This window comes from Canis aureus, chromosome 3 (genome assembly GCF_053574225.1).
Source record: "Canis aureus isolate CA01 chromosome 3, VMU_Caureus_v.1.0, whole genome shotgun sequence".
In the NCBI taxonomy this organism is placed as follows: domain Eukaryota; kingdom Metazoa; phylum Chordata; class Mammalia; order Carnivora; family Canidae; genus Canis; species Canis aureus.
Window position 1 is genome coordinate 50,012,513 of NC_135613.1, and position 24,719 is coordinate 50,037,231.

At 42.9% G+C, this 24,719-nt stretch overlaps 2 protein-coding genes and 1 long non-coding RNA gene across 10 annotated transcripts in view; 2 read left to right on the plus strand and 1 right to left on the minus strand.

Annotated features, from left to right (window-relative positions):
• Positions 1 to 7,587, plus strand: part of FBXW10B (F-box and WD repeat domain containing 10B) — a 35,819-nt gene extending 28,232 nt beyond the window's left edge. For 2 of the 5 annotated variants that reach the window (XM_077892559.1, XM_077892558.1), the window contains exons 12-14: positions 785 to 1,053; positions 1,851 to 2,006; positions 6,718 to 7,587. In XM_077892559.1, the coding sequence (XP_077748685.1) occupies positions 785 to 1,053; positions 1,851 to 2,006; positions 6,718 to 7,538 (1,246 nt within the window). In that variant the 3' untranslated portion in view covers positions 7,539 to 7,587. Of the gene's footprint in view, positions 1 to 784; positions 1,054 to 1,850; positions 2,007 to 5,146; positions 5,252 to 6,717 lie in introns of all 5 variants that reach the window. The other 3 variants (XM_077892562.1, XM_077892560.1, XM_077892561.1) reach the window with 3 other exon arrangements.
• On the minus strand, positions 1 to 11,440 carry LOC144310875 (uncharacterized). Its single transcript, XR_013376506.1, has 3 exons — positions 10,882 to 11,440; positions 10,281 to 10,435; positions 1 to 205 (listed from the first exon to the last, which is right to left on the minus strand). It is a non-coding gene; the product is annotated as an uncharacterized LOC144310875 (long non-coding RNA).
• The window catches only part of TVP23C (trans-golgi network vesicle protein 23 homolog C), a 19,565-nt gene continuing 5,706 nt past the window's right edge, over positions 10,861 to 24,719 (plus strand). The window contains exons 1-5 of one of the 4 annotated variants that reach the window (XM_077892565.1): positions 10,861 to 11,013; positions 15,861 to 15,943; positions 17,291 to 17,435; positions 21,869 to 21,958; positions 23,154 to 23,285. In XM_077892565.1, coding sequence (XP_077748691.1) covers positions 11,002 to 11,013; positions 15,861 to 15,943; positions 17,291 to 17,435; positions 21,869 to 21,958; positions 23,154 to 23,285 — 462 coding nt within the window. In that variant the 5' untranslated portion in view covers positions 10,861 to 11,001. Of the gene's footprint in view, positions 11,014 to 11,438; positions 11,604 to 11,933; positions 12,066 to 15,860; positions 15,944 to 17,290; positions 17,436 to 21,868; positions 21,959 to 23,153; positions 23,286 to 24,719 lie in introns of those variants that run through there. The other 3 variants (XM_077892567.1, XM_077892563.1, XM_077892566.1) reach the window with 3 other exon arrangements.

Sequence of the window (24,719 nt, forward strand, 5' to 3'; positions counted from 1 at the left end):
TTTAATCTTTATTTATTTATGATAGTCACACACACACACAGAGAGAGGCAGAGACACAGGCAGAGGGAGAAGCAGGCTCCATGCACCGGGAGCCCGACATGGGATTCGATCCCAGGTCTCCAGGATCGTGCCCTGGGCCAAAGGCAGGCGCCAAACTGCTGCGCCACCCAGGGATCCCCAAAACATGGCATTTGGATGCTGTGCCCTAAAAAAAAAAAGAGTGAATTTTAAGACATTAATGAGTACCTAACCTTTCTGCTTTGGGCACCCTAGGGACTTGGCACTCACTCTATGAACGGAAATTTATTTTAAAATATTTTACCTTGAAAAGTGAAGTGATCAAAACATATGTACCCTGCTTACAGTTAATTTTAAAGAGAATTACCCATGTTGCCTGGCCTGCTACCATTCATGGCTCCAGACCCTCCAATCACCTCCACCATCCTGTTTGTAGAGTCATTTCTTAGGCCCTTGGGCTTAGCATTGGATGGGACAGTATTTGTTTTGTTTTTTTTTAAAGATTTTATTTATTTATTCATGAGAGAGATAGAGAGGCAGAGACACAGGCAGAGGGAGAAGCAGGCAGAGGGAGAAGCAGGCTCCATGCAGGGAACCCAACATGGGACTCGATCCTGGGTCTCCAGGATCACACCCTTGGCTGCAGGCGGTGCTAAACCGCTGCGCAACTGGGGCTGCCCCAGATGGGACAGTATTTGAAATGCTGGAGGCCGGGTAGTTGTGGCCTCCTTGCCTTTTGTGGGCAATCTTGTTGTTTTGGTTCCAGGATGGTGATCAACACGGAGAGCAATATTCTCATGTTCCAGTTTGAGAATATAAAGTGGCAGTATGCTCCGGACCGGGCCAAACAAAAGAAGAAGGATAAAGAGGATGACTGGGAAGAAAATGGCCTCACAGAAATTCTCTCTAGGTCTAGCACTCAGGTTTTCAGCCTGAAGGACTCCATGTCCAGTAAACAAACTGTGGCCCAGGAGTCCTTATTAAGTAAACCCTACAGGTCCCGAGTTTTCCTCAAGGCAACCAAGGTACCTACAGGTAAGAGAGCTGCATCCTAGGCCACCTCAGTGGTACCCGATGAACCACCTGGGGAGGGGGGGGCTGGCAGGACTAGTTTTTCTGTATGAGAACCTTTAAGGAAGGTGGGAGACCATTCTCCAGCTCAAGAGAATCTCCTGATTTTCAAGACCTGGGTTTACAAACATACTAGAATCTTTGTACAGTAGATGATACTGGCCCTTACCACTTGCCATTAAAACGAAAAACAACCAACGCTCTCCACCCCCATTCAAACATAGATTGCATAATTATTTCCTTAGAACAGAGACAAGATATTATTATACCATAGAAAAATGTTCTATGCAGAATGTATTATCTCTAGAGCCCTGGTTGATAACATGCATACCCAGAGAATACTAGTAGGAAGCAGATGCGCGTGTGTGTACATGCGTGTGAGTGGTGTGTGGAATGCCAGACTCCTTCCTTTCACTTGTCCCATATTTGTTATGTGAAACTGGATCTGCGGCTCTAGAGAGAACATCAAGAGATCGCGTCCAGGTGTGTTACACGACAAATGATGAGCTCTGTCTTGAAAAGAGAGACCAGTAGGTTTAGATAATGCCTAAAGCTTGACAATCAGTTGAAAAAGTGGGTGAGAGAAGAGGCAGGAGGTGATGCAGACCTCAGGCTCCAGACGACTTACCTAGTGTCACCTGACGACAAACAACAAGGTGATAGTTTGGGTGAAAATCAGCCAAATTACCAGCTATGCCCCCATTATTTAGACCTAACTGAATTATGTAATTACTATGATTTCCTCCCTAATCTTCCTTTAGAAGTGTTATTAGAGGCACCTCAAAGTCAAGGAAAGTTAAAATCGCCCCGGAGAGATGGCAAGAAGAGAGCAAGTCCTGTTTCTAAGGAAGCAAATGGCATAGATGGTGGACAAGAGAGTTCTGAAACAAAATCCCTCACAGGAGATACAACCAATGGTGATATTTTATTCCAGATCAGGGGCAAGATCCTCTCCCTCCCTGTCTCTCTATTGCTCACTTGGTCTGTCCTGTCTAGTTTTTCAGCAAGTCAATGACTTTGCTTATCTTTGAGAATTCAGAGTGGGTAAAATGTCTGACTTTGCTGAAGGGTTATTGGTTTTCCTTACTAACTTGAGGTCCAGCATGAAAACCTTTGGAAGAGCTGTGTTTCCAGTTTAGGGCTCACAGGCTGCCTCCCATGCCTGCCACTGAGACTTCTCACTTCTTGGACTGGTGTGTCATCATGAATAGGACGTCCCTTTGTTGTTTTTGAGAGAGACTTTGGTAAAAATTTAGATTGCTTTCAAATATTTTTTGCTAATGTAATAGTGGTTCTTTGAATCAAATTCCCTATAAAGACCAGCTTCAAGGTGAGGGTAAAACTAAGTTTCAGGAGGGCTATACTAACAATGGGCATCCTTGAATATACCTAATGTTTATGTACCCATAGAGGTATATCTATAGTGTAAAGTCTTAGGAGTGGCAATGCAGAGGCAAAGGATAACTGCCCTTAAAAATTAGAAAGATATTGGGGCACCTGGATGGCTCAGCTGGTGAAGCATCTGACTCTTGATTTCAGCTCAGGTCATGATCTCAGAGTCGTGAGATTGAGCCTCACAGCAGGCTCTGCACTTAGTGGGGAATCTGCTTTTCTCTCTTTCTCCCTCTACCCCTGCTTGGGCTCTCTCTCTAAAATAAATAAATAAGTAAGTAAGTAAATAAATAAATAAACCTATAAAAATTGGAAAGATATTACATCCTTGTTTACTGCAGCATTATTTACAATAGCCAAACTATGGAAGTTCCCCGAGTGTCCATCAATAGATGAATGGATAAAGAAGAGGTGGTATAGGGGTGCCTGGGCAGCTCAGATATATAGGTGACTGATTCTTGGTTTTCGCTCAGGTCATGATCTCAGGGTTGTGAGATCTAGCCCTGCAATCAGGCTTCATGCTCTGCGCAGAGTCTGCTTCAGATTCTCTCTCCCTCTCCGTCTGTCCTTCCTGCTCATGCTCTCTCTCACATATAAATAAATTTAAAAAGAATTGGAAAAAAAAGAGGTGGTACACACACACACACACACACACACACACACTGGAATATTACTTAGCTATAAAAAGGAAAAATATTTCCATTTGGATCTAGGTATAATGCTAAGTGAAATAAGTCAGTCAGAGAAGAACAAATACCATATGATTTCACTTTTTTGTGAAATTTAAGAAACAAAGCAAAACAAACAAAGAAATAAAGACCAAAACCAGACCCCTAACTGTAGAGAATAAACTGATGGTGACCAGAGAGGAGGTGGGTAGGGGGGATGGGTAAAATAGGTGGAGGGGATGAAGAGTACACTTGTCATGATGAGTATTAGGTAATGTATAGAATGATTGAATTACTATATTGTATACCTGAAGCTAACATAATACTGTATGTTCACTATACTGGAATTAAAATGTTTTAAAATAATGAAAAAAGAAGATAACACTAGCATAACTGATTATTTTCTTTGGATTAAAAAAAATTAGAGGAGCACCTGGGTGGCTCAGTTGGTTAAGCATCTGACTCTTGATCTCAACTCAGGTCTTGATCTCAGGGTCATGAGTTCAAGCCCTGCCTTGAGGGTGTTTTCTTAAGAAATAAAAAAATAAAAATAGAAAAAATTCAGAAGGATATTGCCACAGTCATCCTTAAAAAATGATTCATCAACTTACAGTCCCACCAACAATGCATGAGAACTCCCATTGCATCCATGCCCAAACTGGGTGTTATCCATAGTTTTGTACTTGCTTATCCATAATTTTGCACTTGCTTATATGATAAATAAAAATAGTATTTGCATTTCTTTAAAGTTGATCACTAACAATGAAATGTCCACCAGTGGGCAATGACTAAGTTGATAAAGAAAAATTCATACTGTGGAATATGATCTACTAGCTAAAAATTGTATCATGAGGATCCACATATAGTGACTTAGAGATTCACAATATATTCTTATACAAAAAAAGACACATTAATGAACAATGAGTCATCACAATTCCTTAAAAAAAAATTTGAGTATAGTTGACCCACAGCGTTCCATTAGCTTCAGATGTACAACATAAGGATTTGACAGATTTGTATATGACACCCTGTTCACCACAAGTGTAGCTGCCATTTGTCCCCATACAACTCTATTACAATATCATTGACTGTAATCCTTATGCTGTGCCTTTTATTCCTGAGACTTCATTCATTTCTTTACTGGAAGCCTGTATCTCTCGCTTCCCTTCACCCATTTTGCTCATTTCCCCACCACTTGCACAACTACTTGCACATAAGTTTGTGCTCTGTATTTTTAGGTCTGATTCTACTTTTTGTTTATTCTTTTTTTTTTTTTTTAAGTTTCACTTGTTCACTTGTGAGTGAAATCATGTGGTGTTTGTCTTTCTTGGTCTGACTTATTGAACTTAGCATAATACCCTCCAGATCAATCTATGTTGTCTCAAATGGCATAATTTCATCCTTTTTAATGACTACGTAATATTCTTCTGTATATGTGTGTGTGTGTGTCACCACTGAGTATGTTAGCTGTGGGTTTTTCATATATGGTCTTTATTAAGTTGAGGTATGTTCCTTCTAACCCCACTTTTTCAACACAATTCCTTTTTTTTTTTTAAGATTTTGTTTATTTATTTATTTTAGAGACAGTGTGGGGGCGGGGCAGAGGGAGAAGGAGAGAATCTCAAGCTGACTCTACACTGAGCTGGGAGCCTGACTTGGGTGGGGCTCAATCTTGTGACCTGAGCTAAAGTCAAGTCAGACGCTTAGCTGACTCAGGCATTCAGGTGCCCCGACACAATTCTTTTTCTTAGAGGAGAAAAGCTATGTATGTTTTCACACACACATGCAGGGTGGTTTATTATGAGATTAGAAGGACAGATTTTGACATCTTAATTTTATTTTTGTATGCTTTAGTAAAAATACTTAATATTTTACAATTTAACAGGAATGTAATAATATGTAATATAATCATTTAATACTGTAATTATTAAATAATATTTAATTATTTAACAATATTTAATAATTTTTAAAAAGATTTTTATTTATTTATTCATGAGAGACACAAAGAGAGATGCAGACACATAAGCAGAGGGAGAAGCAGGCTCCCTACGGTGAGCCCATGAAGGACTTGATCCTATCTGGGATCGCACCCTGAGCCAAAGGTAGATGCTCAACCATTGAGCCACCCCAGGTTCCCCACAACATTTAATAATTTAATGAGATATTATTTTTCTAACAAAGTAGACAGGGAGATATTTGAAACTTCGTTCTTAGTATGCCCATACACAAACATCTTGGGATAAAGCCCTTTTTGTCAAGGAAAATTATATGCTCAGTGCACTTTGCGTTTTATTTGCTAGTTATGCATTGACATAATTTGGGATACAGACTTTTAATTGTTAGGTTGGACTAGACAAATAACTTCTATTTTTCATGACTGAGTTATTCCTTTTGTAAAATGGGGATAATGCAGGGCACCCAGGTAGCTCCGTGGTTGAGCGTCTGCCTTTGGCTCAGGTCATGATTCCGGAGTCCTGGGATCAAGTCCCACATTGGGCTCCCTGCAGGGAGCCTGCTTCTCCCTCTGCCTGTGTCTCTGCTTCTCTCTGTGTGTCTCTCATGAATAAATAAACAAAATCTTTTTTAAAAAATGGGGATAATGCTTTCAGTATATCTGTGAGGTATTGTAGGGATTGAAAAGCCCAAATGGGAGAGATAAAATAGATTTGCTCATGTGTGAAGACATCCTTGTTACTTCATAGGTATTTAGCATCTTGGAAGCCTTGATTGTATTAGTATGCTAGAGTGAATCTCTTGTTCATGTCAAGTGGCTTTTGGAACTGCTGCTATTACTCAAAAACATTTTAGGAACTCCTTTTCAGAAATTGCACTTTTTGGTTATGTTGTGATATTTTGCATTTCCTAGAGGTGATATATATTTTGGAGGCTGTTTTGGTTTTGGAAATGCCCAAAGATCATTTAGAATCAAGTTTGATTAGTAATCAATAAGACGGAGATCAAACTTTATGATACAATTTTTGTTTAGAGATTCATTACTATAAATTTATTTTTTTATTTTATGTTTTTAAAATATTTATTTATTCATGAGAGACACAGAGAGAGAGGCAGAGACATGGACAGAGGGAGAAGCAGGCTCCCCACTGAGCAGGGAACCTGATGCAGGGTTGATCCCAGGTCCATGGGATCAGGCCCTGAGCCGAAGGCAGATGCTCAACCATTGAGCCATCCAGGCATCCCTCATTACTATAAATTTAGAAGGCCTATTTTCTGTGAATCATAAAAGAGGGGTGAAGCTCCCTCCTACAGGGAGGTTTCAAAATGTGTGAAATACTGGGATTATATCCCTTCCCTCCAAAACATGCATATCTAGAGTTTAATACACACTTGTCCTCAGGTTCTAGGAGATTTATTAAACACTTGTTGTGTTGAATATGTCATCATTTCCAGTGTCACAGAGGATTTTTGTCCACATCTTGGCATGGCCATTGGATAACAAAGACCTCAGTTTACACAGCCATTAGAATGGGTTTAATTTTCATGCATAACTACTTACTGGTTTTCATGGAACACTCTGACTTGCTTTTGTTTTCTCTTTCTGAAAAACTAGAGGATGGGGAAAAAGTACAAAAAGAAGGACAACTCAAAACTCCTGGAGACTTGATCAGGCGTTCAAAGAAAAAGCGCTGGCAAATCCCTATGTCGCCAGATCAGTTCCTTCTGACAGTTAATGCCCTGCAGCAGGCTCATAATTCAGGGGAGTTTGCCTATCCCCGGAGGCCCCAAACCCAAGTCATTGATGCCTGGGGACCTTCAATTTCCCATCCAAGGAAGGTCCTGAGTTTCAAAGGAAAATCAGTCCAACACGCAGTCGATAGGTTGAGGTGGAACCACCCTCCCATCAATGTGAAACAAACCAATATTCCCCTTGAGATCCAGAAACTGCAGCCCAACCTGAAGAACTCTTTGCACAGTCCCAGGGTCCAGTCCACCATACCCCAGCCTGTGATTATCCGCCCCAGATTCGAGAGCAGCCTCAGGGGTGAAGACCAGGCGACCAGCTCCATCGATGGGACCGTGCGCAACTTCAGCCCATTAACCAGCCTGCAGGTTATTAAACCCAACCGCATGCTGGCTCCACCAATGGGCATGACAACCAAGTCTGTCAAGAAAGAACGACCTCGCTTCTACAAGACCCTTGATCCCTTTAGAATGAACACTGAGTTCATGTTGTTGACGGTAAAGGAGGAGAAAGAGTATGGGGAAGCCAAGATGAAGGAGTATCAGGCCAGAGAGCCCAGTGGAGTGGTCAATCCAGAAAAAGCCAGCAAAGCTGCATGGATCAGGAAAATCAAAGGGCTACCTATCGATAATTTCATGAAGCGAGGGAAAACAGCAGCCCCTGAACTTGGACAAAACATGTTTATCTGAACCAGCCTTGGGAAATGAACATCTTAAAATAAACAGAGAACCAAGTGGATGTTGGTGTTTGGCCTTTTGTTTTGCTTGTTTGTTTGTTTTGGACTATACCTTGGCGATGTGGGTAGTCTTAATTATCTTCCTAAGAACCAAAGAATTGATACTATCATCAAGAAAACGGGGGTGGGGTGGGGTTACTGGGAGAGATTGCCATCTGTGTTCCCACTGAAAACCATTTAATGAAACTTATGAAAGCCCAACATCACTGGTGGGAGATGGGAAAGTGATCATTGGAAAATTAAATACCACTCATCACCACCAATTTAGTGCTATTATTCTGATAGCAAATGAACGGATAATACTGTATCGGAATAATGCATTGGAATTCCCTGGTATTTTTGCACTGAAGCCTGATGAAGCTCAATGAGTCCAGTTAATCTAAAAGGAGAGGCCCTGGGATCCCTGGGTGGCACAGCGGTTTAGCGCCTGCCTTTGGCCCGGGGCGCGATCCTGGAGACCCGGGATCGAATCCCATGTCGGGCTCCCGGTGCATGGAGCCTGCTTCTCCCTCTGCCTATGTCTCTGCCTCTCTCTCTCTCTCTCTGTGTGACTATCATAAATAAATAAATAAAAAAACAAAAAACAAAAACAAAAAAAAAAATAAAAGGAGAGGCCCTTAGTAGGGCTGACCTATTGCATTTGAGAACATTATGTATTCTTTTCCTTCTCAGAGCTAACTCCTGTGGAACAGAATTAAGCATATTTGTCTTTTCTTCAAAGAAGGACACTCATATCAAATGTGTTGATGTTTCCACTTAGACCTTCCAAGGATGATGTCAGGGACGAGGCAAGTAATTAAAGAAAAAAAATGTAGTACACTATGGGAGTTATGGCCCATTGGAGAGCTCAAGCCCTATCCAAAGGGGTGGCTTCTCCTTGATGGCTCAGCATGACCACAGTATGGTGTGAAATAATGGAAAATATATATTGGTCTCTGCCCCCAGTTCCTGGCACAGAGCTTCTGAAACCCTTATAAATTCCTAACTGATATGACCACTAGGAGCATCTTTTGTTCTAATGAGGGGACTCAGAGTGAGCTCCTGGATGGCTCCTGGATGGGGGCTGGTCACCGGAAAGACCAAGTCAGGATTAGAAGGTTAGAGATTTTAGCCCCCCCCCCCTTCCTTCAGAGAGGAGAGAGTGGCTGGAAATGGAGTTCATGATCCATGATACCTACTGTGATGAAGCCGCCATAAAAATCTCAATAGCATGGGGCTCAGAGAGTTTCCAGGTTGGTGAACACATGGGGAAGGTGACACACCCCAACTCCACAGACTCTCTCAGACCTTGCCCTATATGTCTTTTTTAAAAAAAATTTATTTATTTATGCAATTCTCTCTCTATGAGAGAGAGAGAGGCAGAGACACAGGCAGAGGGAGAAGCAGGCTCCATGCAGGGAGCCCGACGTGGGACTCGATCCCAGGTTTCCAGGATCACACCCTGGGCTGAAGGCAGCGCTAAACCGCTGAGCCACCAGGGCTGCCCTGCCTTGTATGTCTTTATTTGGTTGTTCATCTGTGTCTTTTAATACAGGTAAGTAAATGTTTCCCTGAGTTCTGTGAGCCCCTCTAGCAAATTAATTGAACTTAAGAAGGAGGTCATTGGAACCTTTGATCTATAGCCAGTTGGTCAGAAGCCCAGGTGAGAAACTGGGCCTCCAAGTGGCATCTGAAGAGTGTGTGTGTGAGAGAGTGCAAACACATGTGTGTGAGGGTCTTCTGGGACTGAGCCTATAACCTGTGGGATCTGGCTTCTATCTCCTGATAGATACTGTCAGAATTGAATTGAATTGTAGGATACCCAGCTGGTATTCCAGAAAATTGCTTGGCGTGGGGAAGAAACTTCCACGCATCTAGTGACCAGAAGAGAAGTGCTTTATGGGAAGAGTAAAGGAGATAGTGGAAAAACACAGTAGGGAAGAATTGGGCTTTTGCCTGCACAGCAGGTAGACTGAACCAAGCTTTTTTGACATAGGAAGTAATAGATTCAGATAGAATGCAGGGGTGCTTGGGTGGCTCAGTCCAGTAAGCAACCAACTCTTGATTTCAGCTCAGGTCATGATCTCAGAGTCCTGGGATACAGCCCTGAGTTGGCTCTGCGCTCTCTGTGGCATCAGCTTCAGTTTCTCTCTCTCTTCCTCCCTGCTCACTCTCAAGTAAATTAACGCAGCACTAATAAATAGCCATGTAAAAATTGTGATTTCTATGGAAGGGATCCCCTCCATGAAGGAAATGTGTTAATTCCATGAGTCTCCCAACAGCACTTTGATGTAGGCTGGGCAGATAGGCTATTGTTACAATCACACTATTATAATCACAGTGTCAGAGATGACGTAAAGTCGTTGAATTTCAGGTCCTTCACGGAGTGAAATGATACCTCCAGCGATTAAACTTAAAAGCAGTAATAAGAATTCCATTTAGTAAGCACGTTTACCCTACTGGGATACCATTTTCTTTCTTTTTTTTTTAAAGATTTTGAGAGACACAGATTGAGAGAGAGGCAGAGACACAGGCAGAGGGAGAAGCAGGGAGCCCAATATGGACAGGGGACTCGATCCCAGGTCTCCAGGATCACGCCCTGGACTGAAGGCGGCGCTAAACCGCCGAGCCACCCGGGCTGCCCTGGGATACTGTTTTCATCCCCACTTTATAACTGGGGAGCGACGGACGTAGAAGCTAGCTGGGCAGCTAGTACCTGGAGATGCAGGGACTCAAACCCACGCTCTCAACCTCTGTTCCTTCCTGTTTCCTGGCCTGTCTTCCTCCCTGCATTTAGAGCCCTCCATCTCGTTTCTTCTTAGCACCTTCCCGCCTCTTTACAGGAGCACGTTTATCTTTTTTCAGTTGCTTCTACAATTTAGGGTACACATACAGTACATGAACATATGCTGTAAAACATTCAAACACAATGCAACTGTGAAACAATAGGGCCCCACGCCCCTTGCTCTCAGGTCACGGATGGAGCCTTGGGGATGCTCTCTCCAGGGTCTTTCGCTCCGCTGGGACCAGCCCTCCGCCCCCGCTCAGTCCTCGCTTCGCAGCCGGCTAACGGGAGCCGAGTCCCTCCCTGCGCTCGCCCAGACCCCAGCCGCCCGCCACCTCGCGCTCCGCCCCAGCTCGCCCCGCCCACGCCCTCGCCCCGCCCCCGAGACCCCAACCGGCCTCGCGCTCCGCTCCAGCTCGCCCCGCCCACGCCCTCGCCCCGCCCCCGAGACCCCAACCGGCCTCGCGCTCCGCCCCGGATGCCCCGCCCACGTGCTCGCCCCGCCCCCGCAGTCACGCCCCTTGGGAAGCACCTGGAAGCGGAAGTGGGAAGGTCCGCGCTTGTCCTTTGTCCCGCCCCTCCCGTGGCGACCGCGTCGCGTCAGCTGCGGGGCTGACGTGGCTCCCGGAAGTTGGGCTGGCGCAGGGCCGTCATGTTGCAGCAGGTGAGGGGCTGCGGGCGCGCCTGGAGGGCGGGTGTGGGTGTGGGTGTGGGTGTGGCTGGGCGCCGGGCCTGCCGGGTCCGAGGGGCGCCAGTGTGGCGGCCCCGGGCCCTTGAGCCTGCAGCCCCGCTTGCAGCCCCAGCCTGGGCGTGGGGGCCGCGGGGGGGCGAGGGCCGCGGGCGCGTGTCCGGGAGCGCGGTCGGGAGCCCCGAGGCCTCTGGTGGAGGAGGGTGGCCCGGCTGCGCCTGTGCAGAAGCCCCGTGGCCGCCGACGCGGGGCGCTGGGCGGCGCGGGTGCCGGGCTGCGGGGACGCTCTCAGGTGTGAAGTTGCGGGTGGTCCGGCTTTCCCCAGCCGTTCCGGGACTCCGAGGGCTGCTCCGCCGTCCAGTGCGAGGAGGAGGCACCGCCAGGGCCTCGCCTCCGTGCGTCCGTTGCCGGAGTGACGCCAGTGGCGATTGTTACCACTTTGGTGATCGCATCTGTGCCCTTAAGAGTTAGTTGCCGTTTGCGACCAGATGAGTAAGAATCATTTAATAATCTCTTCCCATGCTAGAAACTTTTTTGCTGCTTATAGTGCACTTTCACTAAAAAATGTAGGTATTTTTTTCTTACTGAGGGATTACTATGGGCCTGGCACTCACTGTTCTGGGCCTGGGATAGGGCTGTGAACAGTACAGACAGACAGGCTTATGGTGCCGGGGGTGGGAGGAGAGAATAAGTCACATAGCTGAGGAGGTTTTCAGGTAATGAGGGCAAACACACAGTGATGTGGCAAGTATCAGAGAAACAGGACAACCTTAGAATTTATGGTCAGAAAAGACCACTCTGAGGAGGTCGCTTGAGTGGAGAAGATCCAATGATGGTTATTATTATTTTTTAAGGATTTTTAATTATTTATTCATGAGAGACACAGAGAGGAAGAGACAGAGGCAGAGGAACCCAGGCTCCACGCAGGGAACCCGACCTGGGACTCGATCCCGGGACCTCCGGGGTCACGCCCTGAGCCGAAGGCAGATGCTCAGCTTCGGAGCCACCCAGACGTCCCTCCAATGATGGTTAGATTCCGCTTTCAGAACGTGAACCCAGGCTGAAGAAAAACACCATGCTGACTGTTGCCATTTTTTTTTTTTTTAATTTAAGATTTTATTATTTATTTGACAGGGAGAGAGCACAAGCAGGGGGAAAGGCAGGCGGAGGGAGAGGGAGAAGCAGGCAGCCTGCTCAAGGCCTGATCTTGGGATCACGACCAGAGCTGGAAGCTTAATGGACTGAGCCACCCAGGCGTCCACTTCATTTCACCGCCTCCAATGCATCCACCCTAGAGCAACCCATTACCTCTTGACTCTGTTATTAGGATTAGAATCCTAAACCAGCCTCATAGCTTTGTGTCTTTGTCTTTCCCTCTCCCTCCCAGAGTCTCCATACAGTAACCAGAATTTTCCTTTTTTTAAATTTTTTTTTATTTATTCAGAGAGACATAGAGAGAGAGGCAGGGACACACAGGCAGAGGGAGAAGCAGGCTCCATGCAGGGAGCCCGAAGTGGGACTTGATCCCAGGTCTCCAGGATCACGCCCTGGGCTAGTAGCTAAACTGCTACACCACCGGGGCTGCCCCAGAATTTTCCTTTTAATACCTAAATTGGAATGTGATAGTCCTGTGCGCAGGACATGCTAATGGTTCCTATTCTCAATTTTTTTTTTAAAGTTCTTAATATCAGAATCTTCAGCTTAAAGTTCAAAACTCTTAATTTCACCCTGATGTGCCCACAGCCTTCCCCATCTTGGTAAAGGCAGCTCCAAAAGTGCAGAACTATTTGTCTTTTTTCTTATTACAGGGTGTACCACTTAAAAACAGTGCTTGGCGCTCGGTATTTATTTAATAAGCCAGTTTTACAAAGAACAGGGTAAGAGAAAAGAGTGTTCTAGGAAGAACTAGATAGAACAAATGTAAAAGGACCCAGTGGGGTGCAAATTTGGCATGTTCAAGGAATTAAAAAGAACACTTAGTGTGGCATGGGCACAGTTACTCTATAGGTTTCCTGTTGCTGCAGATTATCATAAATTAAGTGGCTTAATTCAGATTTATCATGTCACAGTTCTGGGTCAGAAGTCCAAAATGAGTCCTGAGGGCTGGCTAACCTGAAGGTATTGGCTGGGTTGTGTTCCTTCTGGAGGCTCTAGGAGAGAATCTTAGATTTGTCCTTGCTGTTTCTAGCTTCTAGAGGCCACTTGCATTCCTGGCTAGTGGTCTTCTTCCATCTTCAAATCTCTCTGACTTCTGCATTTCATGGTCTCAGTACCCTCTCTGACTCTGACCCTCCTCTGTTCCTCTATAAAGACCATTGTAATTACATCGTTGGGCCCACCTGTATAATCTAGGCTCCACTTCCCCACTCAAGATCCTTAATTCAGTCACATCTGCAAAAAATCTTTTTGCTAAGTAAATTGACATATTTATGAATTCCAGGCATTAGAACCAGGGTGTCTTTGGCAGGAGGGAGAGGAAGCATTATTCAGTGCATACAGATCGTGAAGGGGGTGTCCGGAGATAAGGTCTTAGAAGTGGGCGGGGCTAGATCACCATGGGTCCTGATAGGGAGTCAGTTTTTCAAAGTCCTCTAGGTTGTCAGGAGGTTGATAATCTAAGTGTGAAAGGTCACCCTGGCTGCTGGATGTAAATTGGACTGTTGGGATCAAGGGCGGAAGTCTCAATCCATAGCATCATACAGTGGATCTCAGTCTTGGCTGCACATTTTTATCATCTTGGGGAGGGGAGTTTAAAAAAATCCAGATGCCCAGACCACTCCCCAGACCAATTACATCTGAACCTTGGGGTGGGGACCCAAACATCAGGGTTTGTTTGTTGTTTTGTTTTGTTTCCTTTTTAAAAGCACCTTAGGCAATTCCAGCCTATAGACCAAGGTTGAGAACTACTGGTCTCCGATCTCTGAGTCCATTTTCCTTTTAAAGCTTTAGCTCTTGTTCTGCTTCTCTCACTGTTCACTTACCATGTGGACTTCTTGGCCATTCCCTATATATACCTGTGTATTTCTACTTTCTGCCTTTGAAAATACACCAAGTCCCTTGTGTGAACAGGGGGCCCCCTTGCTCTGTCAGTGCCCAGTACAGAAGCCCTCTTCCAGAACTCACTAACAGAAATGAGCTTCTTGCTTCCCCTGCTCTCATTTGCACTTGTATTTCTCCTGTCTCTGATCATAGTCTGCAGTCACCTCCTTTGTGCATTCGCTGTTGCCTTCAATAAATACTGTACCACCTGGCAGGGTGCTCTACTGGACACTAGGACTTACTACAATGCAGTGCACGAGGAGTGACACTCCCTGCTCTCCTGTAGCATAGAGTCTAGATGGAGGTAGTCATTGGAGACCTGCAGGTACCTTGAGATGGTTGTGCAGGTGAGCATTTGTCCTGGTGCTGTGGGAACATGGGAAATGGGAAGCCTGGGGATTTCAGTGAAAGTTTCTTAGTTCTTTCAGTATTTTAGCTGAAATTAGAAAGAGATCTGGTGTTGCCTAATGGTGAGCTATGTAGAGGATGGAGACAGGAAGAGTTTTCTGTGTGGAGAACACATGAGAAAGGGAGACAGATGGGAGACCATGGTGTTTTCAGAGAACATGTAGCAGTGGTGCTGCTGCATTACTCAGTGGGAGGGACAGTCTGAAGATAAGTAGGGGGATCAGATCATGAGACGTCTTGTACTATGCATGGAGGAGTTAAGTTTTATCTTATACATGGAGGAGAACCACTGAACAGATTTGCAGAGGGGAATGACCTGGTGTGGCTCACATTAGGGAGATCGCTTCTGTGGCACCTGGGTGGCTCAGTGGCTGAGTGTCTGTCTTTGGCTCAGGTTGTGATCCTAGGGTCTTGGGATCTAGTGCCGTATCAGGCTCCCTGCAGGGAGTCTGCTTCTGCGTCTGCCTGAATCTCCGCCTCTCTCTCTGTGTGTCTCCCATGAGTAAATAAATAAAATCTTTAAAAAAAAAAAAAAAAAGGGAGATGACTTCTGTGGGTAATGAGGGTCTGGAGTCTGGCAGGGATGAGGTAAAGACAGGTGAGTGGTGGGTGGCTGGCACTAGGCAAGGTGTAAAAGCAGGTTTGTGGTGGTTGAGGCTGAAGCAATGAGTTGGGATCTTAGCCACTTAGAATCTAAGGCTGTGAAAGGGAGGAATGCCTAGTGGGACCAATGCCAAAGAGAGAAGGGGAGGTTCAGGATGAGGGTTTTTAAAACATCTTGTTCAAGAAATAAATGACACCTGAAAAAGTTCATTTCCTGATTGGAAAGATCCAATTGGAAGAGCCGAAGAGACAAGGAAGTGTAAATAAAGGGAAAATTGATGGAGTTAAGCCCCCAAGGAGGCAGGAGATTCCAAGACCAACAGTTTGCGTTCACTTTGGCTAAAAATCGAAGGGTGAGAAGGGGCCAGGGAAACAAGGATATTATAGGCAGATGGTTTAGGCAGATGGTTTCATGAAGGAGCCAAAAGCATCGAATGTGTCCCCGATGGTCTCTGCTTTCGCTGTGGCTGGGGAGAGAGCAGCTGAGAGCGCACGTGGGAAGTTTGCAGGAGCATCATTGGCACCCCTGGGTTTTCTCATAGGGCTCAGCAGCGGGGAGTGATGGCTCGTTGCCACATGATCTTGGGGTGCCCTTTCCCTAGGTTGTGAACTCCCTGATGTCCATGACAGTGTCTTACTCTTGTCTTCCATTTGGACTGGCGTGCTGCCTCTTTTTTTTTTTTTTTTTTTTTTTTGGCGTGCTGCCTTCTTTGTGGGAGGCACGTGGGTACTGAATTTCACCTTACTTCATGGAAATTTAATTTTCCTGCTAGGACAGTAATGACGACACTGAGGATGTTTCCCTGTTTGATGCGGAAGAGGAGACGAGTAACAGACCAAAAAAATCCAAGATCAGGTAGGAGGTTTAAGAGTTGTGTGAGTGCCCAGTGCTGTTCTGTCTGTAGATGGGCACCAGCTGATGGGATTCGAGGCAGAACGCTTGTTATGTCCTTATGAATAGTGGACATCACTAGTTTGAGCTTTGATCTGAGACAAAGAGGACCTTTCAGATTTGCTTTGGGAATAACTGGCATATGGAATTTTACTCATTGCCGAGTTTTCACATCTGTGAATCCGATTTTGTGATCATTGGTATTTTTACTTCTAGCTCCTGTTTACCAAGAACATACCATTTCTTTAGTTTCTGTAGACCCATTCCAGTTTGGTTTACTATGTAAATTTCAAAATCATGTGTTTTATCAATAAAATAACATGAACATGTCAAGCCAAACATATTTCTATTCCAAATTTAGTTCCCTCTAAAGAAATTTGCTTACTACAAATTTGAAAATGTTATGCTAAGTGAGAGATGCCAGTCATAAAAGACCACATAATGTATGATTTCATCTATGTGAAATGTCCAGAATTGGCCAATGTGTAGAGGCAGCAATATATTAGTGGTGCCTTATGACTGGATGGGGTGGGGTTGGGGTTGGGGTTGGTGAGGAGGGACTGCCAGTGTAGAGGCCAATGTGTAGAGGCAGCAATATATTAGTGGTGCCTTATGACTGGATGGGGTGGGGTTGGGGTTGGTGAGGAGGGACTGCCAGTGGGGACACAGTGTCTTTTGGGGTAATGAAAAAGTTCTGAGAGTGATTGTGGTGATTGCACAGTTCTGTGATTATACCAGAAAAACATTGGGATATACACTTTAGATAGATGAATTGTATGGTATGTGGATTATATCTCAATAAAGCTGTTAAAAACAGGTCTACCTGATAGTTACTTTGTCTTAAAGCCTGAAGTGATTTCCTGAGGGCCCAGGAATTCTTTTATTTTTTATTTTTTTAAGTAATTTCTTTGCCTCAAGACCCCAAGATCAAGAGTCACACACTCTTCTGACTGAGCCAGCCAGGTGCTCCAGAATGAGTTTTTTATGTGAAGATAGGATTTTAATCCTAAGAGTATAGTTTTCTTAATTCTCCAAGATCGGCAAAGTTTCTCATTATATATTTTGTGAAAGCTTATATTCAGTGAGGTATTAAAGTCCTGTTTCCATAGTGTATTTTCTGTGACAACAGGGTCTAGTCAAATAATGGGACTTAGGAAAAAAGAGAGGTAGGCGGTTTGCTTCTTCCTCAGGTCATTTCTTTTGCTTTGACAAAACTCTGCATGGTTATGTTATGGCTGAAACATTCATCTCCGTCTGCAGTACCTGTGGTGAAATGTAATTGCATTTCTTTTATTTTGTTTTGGTTTTCAGACATCCAGTGGCATCATTTTTCCATTTATTCTTTCGAGTCAGTGCAATTGTAGTCTATCTTCTCTGTGAATTGTTCAGCAGCAGCTTTATTGCCTGTATGGTGACAATTATCTTGTTGTTGTCATGTGACTTTTGGGCAGTCAAGGTAGGTTTAATCATTTTTATTTTAACATTGTATTTAATATGATGAGATTGAATGATATGTAAAAAGTGAAAAAAAATTACTCTTAACAGTTTGGATTTGTGTTAGATTAGTTATCTTTTTGTTACCTATGTCAGCCCTCATCGTGTTAATACCACTGATTTGTCTCTGCCTTATGTCAGCCTACATCAGCTATAAAATGAAACAGACAAAATGTGATAAGCAGCCGGGGAAGATACTGCTTCTCATTCATACCTCCTGTTTTGCTTAATTACCTGGCCCAAAATGTCAATAGTGCTGAGGTTCAGAAACTGTTGTAAGGGATAGGAGGGAGTAAGTGGCTTTACACTCAAATGAGTGATAGGTGGAGAGATAGATGAATAGACAGGTACTTGGGTAGATGGACATATAACATAGGATAAAGTAACTATATTAATATTAAATATTAAATGTAGACTCTAGTAATAGCTAAGTGGGTGGTAACTGTAAAAGTTGACTTTTCTGTGTATCTTGAAATTTTCCTAGTAAAATGGTGAGGAAAAAAAAAAATCAAAGGTAACAATACCAAAAAAAAAAAAAAAAAAAAAAAAAAAAAAGAACCAAAAGCTAATTTTGGGATTTCAGAGAGATGTATATTGATTCAAAAACCAGGAAGATGTTACAATATTCACAGTCTGCAGATCCACCATTTTTAGACCTCTGGATTCTTACAGACACTGAAAGTGGCTGGCTTGGTGCTGGCCAGCTTCCACACGCTGCGAAATGCTGAGAATGAGGATTATAAAGGTCTCTTTTTATGTAGGTTTTTCTTTTGTGCTGTCTTTGGTTTGTCTTTCTTTGAATTTCTTCTGTTGCTTTATGCTCTGCAGTGTTTACTGTATCCCAGTCACAATTTTGTTTTGAGGAATGTTTCTTTTTGTTTTCATGTAATCTCTGTTTAGCCTAAGAGAACTAGGCCTTTGGTCAGTTCTTCCTGGTCATTTCCCAATGTTTATAAATAAATTAAATCCTTCTGGGCTTAGAGTTTTAAAAAAACGTTGCCCAAAAGTATATTTTCTGATAAACTTCTTTCTTTCTTTTTTATTTTTAAACAGGGGCTTTAGAAATATCACTTTTATCTGTGGCAGAATTACTTATAGATATCCAAACCATTGAGATACGATGTAAAATTAAGAAGTCAAGAATAGGGAAATTATTAAATGGACTTGGTAGAAGGGGGAGGCCCGGTTGGGAAACTTGTTAGAACAGAGATGCATCACGATCTTTATAAACCTCAGTGCACTTGGCAAATGAGATTAATTTTTAATTTTTTAATTTTAACTTATTAATAAAAATAAGAGGCAAATAAAAGATTATTAAAGCAATTTTAAATGTAATAGCCTCTATGGGGTTTTTGTTTTATTCCTTTTCTGACACTAAAAAAGGTTAACTAATCGTTTTAGAATTTTAATAGTAACTTAATAAAATTTAAAATAAGTTGTGTATCTTCTACAGTGTTGGAGAGGCTAGGAGCAACTAAAGCATAGTTCACATAGTAAGAGAAGGAAAGCAAAGCTTAAATGTCACAAGGCAGAGTGCAAGGTGATGGAAGTAGTAGCAAATTAGTTATAATACTAAATGTAATTTGATTAAACTCTCTTTAAGAGACAAAAATTTGAAGATTGGGTCAGAAATCAAAAGTTCCAACCGAAGGATCTAACTAAAATGGTGGCATTAGAAAAAGTAAAAGGACACAAAGATAGTAATCATAATCAGCCCAACTGAAACAAAAAGAAACCTGGTATTTGTAATATGATCAGACTAAATAGAGAGTAAGACAGCACTTAGGGGAACAGAGAAGCTCATCTTATGAGTCACAGTGAGGACCATTCACAGAGTGACATTCCTTCCAACCGTGTGTAGGGAGAAACTGTTAGAAGCTCTAGAGGGAGGTGGGGAAAATTATTGTGACAGGAGTCTAACACATCAAAGCGACAAAAAAATAAGGTCTAAAGGATCTGAATGAAATGACCAGGTGCCCCTCCCCCTACTCATTCTCTCGATCTCTGTGCTCTCTCTCAAATAAATAAAATCTAAAAAAAAAAAGGTTTTTAAAATCCGAATTACAAATTAAAGCCAACCTGGTGAAAGCTCTTGGCTTAAACAGGAAACAGACTATAAATACAGATTATTTATAAGTTAGTGTCAATGATCGAAACTTTCAGAATGTGTTGAAGGCTGAACTCGGAGGAAAAATGGCAGACTAAAGGTTTTTATTATTAGAGGTCCAGAAGCTTCAAAAACAAAAAACAATAAGCCCAAGAGAAATTTGGAAAATAATCTAATGATCAAAGCAGAAATGTAAAGAATGGGGAAATGGGAAAACAGTGTGAAAATATTCTGAGAAGGTGTTCGAAAATGCCAGTAAAATCGGCCTCTAGCTGTCCTCCGTCTTTCCTACCAGCTCTTTTCTTTTCCTTAGCCTTTTTCTTCAATACGGATTTTGGCGTGAAGGCTCCTCTTTTTCTTCTCTTTCCATGTTCCTTTCCTGGGCAGTATGTCTGTGCTTCTGATTTCCGGTGGTCTGTGAGCTGTGTGACCCCCAGACCTCAGTTGCCAGCCCAGGCCTACCCTCACAGCTGCAGACCCATCTGTCTGTCCTCTTGATGGTCTCACCTCATTGTCTTGAAGGAACCTCAGATTCACCCCGCTTGGATGGAATCTCACTGTTCTCCTCTGGCCCCGAGATGTTGCTCTTCTGTTCGTGCTCCCTTTCACAGGGTCTCGAGTCACTGGTTTTTATTTTATTTTTTTATTTTATTTTTATTTTTTTAATTTATTATTATTTTTTTTGAGTCACTGGTTTTTAACTTGAGCAAATCAGTCATAGGAATTGCCTTCTTCCTACTTCCTACTCCCAATCCGGTCAGTCACCAAGTCCTATAAATCTATCTATGTTACTTTCTTCCTCAGAGCTCTGTGCCGACTGTTCTTCTGGAATATTGTTCTAACCCCCCATCACCATGGCCCCAGGATCCCTAACCTTTTTTGTGCCATGTGAGACTGGTTTCACAGTCTCACGAAGCTTTGAACGCTATTTATTTATTTATTTATTTATTTATTTATTTATTTATTTATTTATTTATTTTCTATGAGCGCTTTTAAATACACGAAGGAAAATATGTAGGATTACGAAGGAAGTCACTTATTTTGACATATAATGAAAACATTAAGAAAGGCAAATTTCTGATTTTGTACTATGTGCTTCTTTACGAATGCATTAACAAGAAGATCTAGAGGCAGGTCTAATTGCTTCCCAAGCCGTGATGAGCATAAGCACGATTTTGTGATACATGCAGCAGGTCTAATACAATGCAAATAATATCCTGGTTTTTATTGGTCCAAGTCACAGGTACTGATAATTCTACTGGGGTTTATTGTCTACATTTATAATATAAAGATAAACTGAATTTCAGCTGGAAGTTAGTGAAAATGAAGATAGAATTTTTTTTCCTCACCAAGTTCACAGAACTCCTGAATCTGTTAGTGGGCACCTCTAATTAACACTCTTCTGCATTAGTGGCTCCTGCTTATCCTTTAAATCTCATTCCCAAAGTTGATTCCTCAGGGAGACATTTTCTGACTCCCAGACTAGATCAGATTTCCCTGTTCTCCTCTTACTTAAGACATCCTGCACTTCTCCCTCACCGCACTTAACTATAGTTGGTGGCAGCACATTTGTGCATTGGTTCACTGCCTCTCTCCCCCATAACACTTGAAGCTCCATGAGGACAGGGGTGGTATCTGTTAGTCACCATTTTATTTGTAGCACAGAGTAGGTGCTCAATAAATATTAGTTGAGTAAATAAAGATTGAGAGAGCTATTAAAGTAGTTTATTACATTAATAAGAGGAAAAAAAGCCTTGGTCTATCACCACTGTCTAATCAGTTTGGGCTGCTATAAACAGTACCATAGTCTGGGTGGCTTATAATTGATAGAAACTTTTTTCTTCTTTTTTTTTTTTTTTTAAAGATTCTATTTACTTATGTGAGACAGTGAGACAGAGAGAAAGAGAGAGAGAGAGAACCAGAGGGAGAAGGAGAAGCAGCCCCCCACCCCTCCCTTGCTGAGTAGGGAGCCCGGTGTGGGGCTGGATCCTAGGACCCCCGGGATCATGACCTGAGCCAAAGGCAGATGCTCAACTGACTGAGTACCCAGGCACCCTAGGGTGATGTTTATTGATAAACTTACCCTGTCACCTCCACCCCTGCTGGTCCTGCTGTTGCGTTTTCTTTATTTTTTATGTCCAGGCCTACCTGGTGGTCTTTGTTAACTGGGTATTATGGAGGAAAAGCCGAAGATTTTTTGGGTTTGTGATATGTTGCACTAAGATATGACCTTATGGTAGGTCTTTTAAACAATGCTTTTAAAATGTGTGTATGTTAATCTTTATCAGAATGTCACCGGTAGACTCATGGTTGGTCTGCGTTGGTGGAATCATATAGATGAAGATGGAAAAAGCCATTGGGTGTTTGAGTCCAGGAAGGTAAATCCCCCTCCCCCCTTTTTTCCAAAATGTCATTCAATAAGTTATGTGTAGATTACATTTGAATATTTTTGGGTGGGGGATTCACGATGAAAAGTACTAACCGGATCGCTTGGCTTGTCAGCACTAAACCAGACGGCCTTCTCAAACTATCTGCGTTTTCTGTCTAATTGAGGTTGGAAGTAAGGCACATACAGGAAAGATGCCTCTGAGAAAGGATTTGGGGTCAGAGTTTGTACTGTGTGCTAAGCTGCTTATCTAGGGGCTGCTCCTAAATGATCTCTGTGGTCTCTTAGCTTTGTGTGGCTGTGCCTGATGTCTCCAGGGATCTCTCCCTGTCAGCAGATAACTGCTTCCAGCACCTTTTTCTGTTCTTGCTCCCATGGTTCACTCCCACATGTGGGCAGGAAAAAGAAAAGAAGAGGGATTATAAGTAGATAGAAAGTCTGAGTCAACCAGAACAGGGTTCTTCAAGCTTCTGCCTTCAGGAACCCTCGGGGAGGCTGATCTGTTTTGGGTTGGCCTGCTTATCTGTAGCGAACGTTCAGTTTGGAGAAGTCAGCCTGGGAGGCAGAGGACAGAATTCCTGGACACTACTGATTAAGTTGTTTGCCTTCTGCTTGGAAAGGCCTTGACAACACTTCTGAGAACACAGTATTGTGCTCAGTAATATTCCTTTTATATTACTACTCTATATGGAAGCAGCTTACCACCCTTTAAAATTTCTTGGTATTGCTAAGACATTTTGGTCATTGTCCAAAATCCCAATTCCATTTCTTTCTCTGGTCCCTGACTTGATTTTAGTCTCCAGGGTGACTGTAGCCTTCATTGCCTTGAACATTACCTCGTATGGTGCGATTCAAAGCTTTCTTATGAATAAACAGTAGAGTGCAAGAAGAATTGAACAGAAGCCTGTCAGAAACAACCCTTTACCATCTTGGGTCATGACAGACTGTCCATTCTGAACTGAAAATACAAAATTCTCGAGTTAAAGCACATTTAAGCTAGTTCCTAAAATTAAATAGTGGTAAATATGTTAACTGTCCTTGGGGGGGGGGAGGGTTCTAACTTGGGACTTGAATCATCTGTATTAATTTATTTGAATTTTAAATTAAGGTATTTTTAATTAAAAATGTTAAACTTTTTACTGATAAGTGCTAAAATATTGGTTTATTAAGTTCATGTTCTTTTTTAGGCATCTGCTCAAGAGAGTAAAACAGTTTCTGAGGCCGAATCAAGAATCTTTTGGTTAGGACTTATTGCCTGTCCTGTGCTGTGGGTGATATTTGCCTTTAGCGCGCTTTTCTCCTTCCGAGTGAAGTGGTTGGTGAGTATCAGTGAGGATGTACCGACTGATTCGTTAGGAAGACTGATGAATAATCACCAGAAGCAACCACCTATGTTAACATTAGGGACCTCTATTGAATAGGCAGCTCCATCACACATTTCCCAAGTTCTAGTCCCCAACTCTCCTTGCTCTCTGAACTGGAGAGCAGAATCCTCTTAAAGATCCCATTTCACTGATTCCCCAAGTGCCTAACAGAGTTTTTGATTTAACAACTGCCTTGTACAGAGGTCACCATATATTTATTGCAGTATTATCTTGTTGGATGGGGATGTTCAATAAATGCCAAACAAAAATGGTTAGCTTGGTTTGGAACTAACAGAATGGGCTTTTCTGAAAATATTAGCTGGTAACTTATTCTGGTTGTCTATTGCTTATGTTGTAAATCTTCCCAGGATGTAGTGGCTTGAAATAAGAGCTGTTTTATTATCTCTCACTGTTTCTCTGGTTCAGGAGCTTGGAGAGGATTTGCCTGGGAAACTGTGGGTTGGGGTCCATGTGGTTGCAGCTAGGCAGTGGCTGGAGGCTGCTAAGGCATCTCTTCATGAGGTCTTGTGGCTTCTCCACGTTGTCTCACCACAAGGCCATTTTGGGCATCCTCACAGCATGGTGGTTCTCATGGCAGTTAGACTGTTTCCTTGGAGGGTCATAGCTCTAATCTGGAGTGTCTCAGCTCAGAGGGTGAGTTGCCTTTTACAGCTGTGTTATTTGCTACAATTGCCATAACAAAGTACTGCATTCTAGGGGGCTTAAGTAACAGAACATTTTCTCGGTTCTGGAGGCTAGAAATCCCAGATCAAGATGTTGGCAGGGTTGATTTCTTCTTTGTGAGGCCTCTGTCCTTGGCTTGTGGATGGCCATCTTTTCCTTCACGTGGTCTTTCCTCTATGCACGTCCGTCCTAATCTCTTTTTACAAAGACACCAGTCATACTGGATTAGGGTCCACCCTAGTGGCCTCATTTTTACCTTTATTACCTCTTTTAAAAGTCTGTGTCCAAGTACAGTGACATTCTAAGGTGCTAGGATTAGGACTTCCAACATTAGAATTTTGGGGAGACACAATTCAGGCCATGAGAACAATCTAGGTTCAGAAATCATCACTTTTGCCACCTGTCCTCATTCAAGGGAATGGGAAATAAGCTCTGTAGCTTGATGAGGTTCTAGAAAAGCATGTGGGACAGGTATTATTGCTACATCTTTGGAAAATATAATCTGTCACTTGACCCAAACCATGAATCTTGTTTTTTCATAGTTGACTTTAACATTTACTGATATCAGGTATATTTTGGCTTTATGTTTTTCCTTGTATTTTTAATATTCTTGTCTCTATTTTGCTACATAGGGTCTTTTTTTTTTTTTTTTCGTTGTATATGCACATACATTCTTTCTTGGGGTTGGGAAGATTTATTCTGTAT